General features: G+C 46.5%; 1 protein-coding gene across 1 annotated transcript; it reads right to left on the bottom strand.

The window, feature by feature from the left end:
• LOC147892512 (putative pentatricopeptide repeat-containing protein At3g11460, mitochondrial) lies at positions 1-2,539 on the bottom strand. Its single transcript, XM_087387421.1, has one exon. It carries the CDS (start codon positions 2,248-2,250, stop codon positions 1-3), a length of 2,250 nt encoding a protein of 749 aa, XP_087243547.1. The 5' UTR covers positions 2,251-2,539.
• Positions 2,540-3,228: the final 689 nt, after the last annotated feature.

Below are 3,228 nucleotides of genomic sequence, written 5' to 3'. Positions count from 1 at the left end.
TCATAACTTAAATTCCTTTAGATTATTAGATATGTCCTGGGACAGCCAATGCAAATCTGGTACATATCCTTCTTCCTTTATTTTGAAAGAAAGATCTTCTAGCTTTGCATATATACAATCGCTTTGAGAATGTCCTGTGTCCCCTTTAAAAAAGGAATGCACAATTCCACCAGCAACAGTCCAGCTCTGTCCTGGCTTCTCCCATGCTCGTTCTTTTAGTCTCATTAACTCAACCTGCTTAGCGTCCTCCTGCATGTGAGCATCTGCATAGATGTTAGACATCAAGACATAAGCTGCAGCATCCTTTTTATCCAATTCCACTGCATGTTCAAAGGCCCACCTTCCAAGCTCCACATTCCCCCACTTCTGACAAGAACCCAACACAGTATGCCACAACAAGAGAGTAGGATTGAACGGCATCTTCTTTATCATCACTACTGCCTTGTCTAATTGGCCTGCGCGGCCAAGGAGATCAACCATGCAAATGTAGTGCTCAATAGTTGGAGCGATGCCATATTCTTTGCTCATGGACTCAAAGTATGTCTGGCCCTTCTCCACTAGACCTGTGTGACTGCATACAGTAAGAATGCTAAGGAATGTAACCCCATCTGGCTTTATTTCATCTGCTCTCATTCTGTCAAGCATACGAAAGACCTTTTCACTCTCTCCTAGATGGACATACCCTGCGATAAGTGCAGTAGATGAGACTACATCTCGAATTGGAAGTTTGTCGAACACTTCCTGTGCTTTTGCAAGCAAGCCACACTTGGCATACATATCAACCAAGGTGCTACCAACAAATGGATTTCTTTCCAACAACCCCTTTCTAGCAATCTCAGCATGTATTTCTTGGCCTTTGTCTATGGCTCCGATGCTAACACAAGATTTCAAGCTGGAAACAAATGTGACTGCATCAGGAGAGACGCCCTCTAATTGCATCTGTTCGAAACAGTTCAGTGCGTCCTGACCAAGGTCATGTTCAGCATATCCTGTGATAATTGCATTCCAGGAGTCTGCATCCCGGACTGGAAGTTTGTCAAACACTTGCTGTGCTTTTGCAAGCAAGCCACACTTGGCATACATATCAACCAAGAAGCCACCAACAAAAGGATCTGTTTCCAACAAACCCTTTCTCGCAATCTCAACATGTATTTCTCGGCCCTTGTCTATGGCTCCTATGTTGCCACAAGCTTTCAAGCTGCAAACAAATGTGACCGCATCAGGAGAGACACCCTCTAATTGCATCTGTTGGAAACAGTTCAGTGCGTCCTGACCAAGGTCATGTTCAGCATACCCTGCAATAAGTGCAGTCCACGAGACTGCATCTCGAACTGGAAGTTTGTCGAACACTTCCTGTGCTTTTGCAGGCAAGCCACACTTGGCATACATATCAACTAAAGTGCTACCAACAAAAGGATCTCTTTCCAACAACCCCTTTCTCGCAATTTCAGCATGTATTTCTCGGCCCTTGTTTATGGCTCCTATGCTGCCACAAGCTTTCAAGCTGCAAACAAATGTGACTGCATCTGGAGAGACGCCCTCCACTTGCATCTGTTCAAAACAGCTCAGTGCTTCCTGACCAAGTTCATGTTCAGCATACCCTGCAATAAGAGCAGTCCACGAGACTACATTTCGAACTGGAAGTTTGTGGAACACTTGCTGTGCTTTTGCAAGCAAGCCACACTTGGCATACATGTCAACCAAGGTGCTACCAACAAAAGGATCTCTTTCCAACAACCCCTTTCCCACAATCTCTGCATGTATTACTCGGCCTCTTTCTGTATCTTGCAGCTTGGCACAAGCCTTTAGTAAGGCCACAAACGTATACCCACTAGGATGTACACAATCCTCCTGCATTTTCTGGTGCAGGACGAAGGCATGCTCTAACTCCCCACATTCAATATAACCTGTGATGAGAGAAGTCCAGGAAAACTCATTCCGATCAACCAACTTATCAAAAATCTGCTGGGCATCACACATGCTCCCAACTTCCACCAACATTGGGACGAGGTAGTTTCCGAGTGCCTTATGAGCTTCCAGCCTACATTTGCGCAGGTAGGCATGCAAGCGCAGGGCATACGCTGGATTTTTGTGTTTTCTGCACTTGAGCAAGATGCATATCAAGTTTCCAACGGAAGGCGGATGGGGCATGCGTTCCAAAGAAAAGAGTTCCTGCTCTAACCTAAGCTCTGGGAGTTGTGCAATGGGTCTTAGCATGGCCTTGTTTGCAGTCTCCATTTTCTGGAGCATGCCTTTAACCCAACTTGGATTGTACCAGCCGTGAAATCTGGGGCTTCTTGGGTTTGGCTGCTACGGGTGACAGCAGATGCGTCAGAATTCAAGCTACTAGCCAAAAAAAGGATTAAGTTAAGCTCGAAGTATAGGTAAGTTGCTGTGTCGATGGTCAAACCACTGATCGGTGAAGTATTCCTGCCATAAGCGCTGAGTATCGATCTATCGGCTTTTGCAGAAGTGCTGTATGGTACCAGGTTGACGCTCAAAGGGGGAGTGGGAAGGCCACATGGCTCCGTGAACTCACATTTTCGACGGCAGACTGATGAATAGCTTCTTCATGCGAAATTTGCCATTGGAGGAGGGTCCCGTCAAAATTGCAGAAATCGTTGATATTAAGCACAGAAATAGAGCATACATGAAATGCCCTCTAACAGCATGTTCCCACGCGTCACTCAGCGCTGCCATTCACTGTCCATGTTTGTCAGCACACCACTGAAGAGGGAACTTGCAACCGCAGGTCAACGAACTGCTACCCTCATCACCACCTCTGCTCATTTGCATTGAAGTTGAGGCTATTCCACCGGTTGGAGCAGGTTTTTTTGAGTGCTGGCACCACTAAGCCCAGAGAGAGGATAGAAAAATATGTCTCCAGCGCAGAGCAGCGCCCAAAATGGGCGTGGCAGTGAGGCTTTCATTGCGGGGGAACCTTCATTCCCTGGCGATTCTGCTTGTAGAGCAGAACGTGGGAACATGCTCTAAGGGCGGGTTGACATCGCCTGCCAGCACACCATCCAAAAATAATCTACACGTTTGTCGTCCTTGTGGACCAATAGATGACAAGGCCCTGGACAAAGAGAAAAAAATAGATGTTCAGCTTGAGGGGGCCGCCCAAGGACTTGGGCAAGCAACTCGAAAAGGCACGAATCACACTGGTTTGCAACCACTGAGCCAATCACCCTTTGATGTAATTCTTTACTTAAAGCATCTTTACCA

Source organism: Dipteris shenzhenensis, chromosome 16, assembly GCF_047967505.1.
Source record: "Dipteris shenzhenensis isolate YYH24624 ecotype China chromosome 16, Dip_SZ_1.0, whole genome shotgun sequence".
In the NCBI taxonomy this organism is placed as follows: Eukaryota; Viridiplantae; Streptophyta; class Polypodiopsida; order Gleicheniales; family Dipteridaceae; genus Dipteris; species Dipteris shenzhenensis.
Note: the sequence above shows the minus strand (reverse complement) of the source record. Positions and strands in the feature narration are given on the sequence as shown.

What these genes read in the sequence shown, in the direction of transcription:
- LOC147892512 (XM_087387421.1), bottom strand. Translation starts at nt 2,250, where the DNA reads ATGCTCCAGAAAATGGAGACTGCAAACAAGGCCATGCTAAGACCCATT.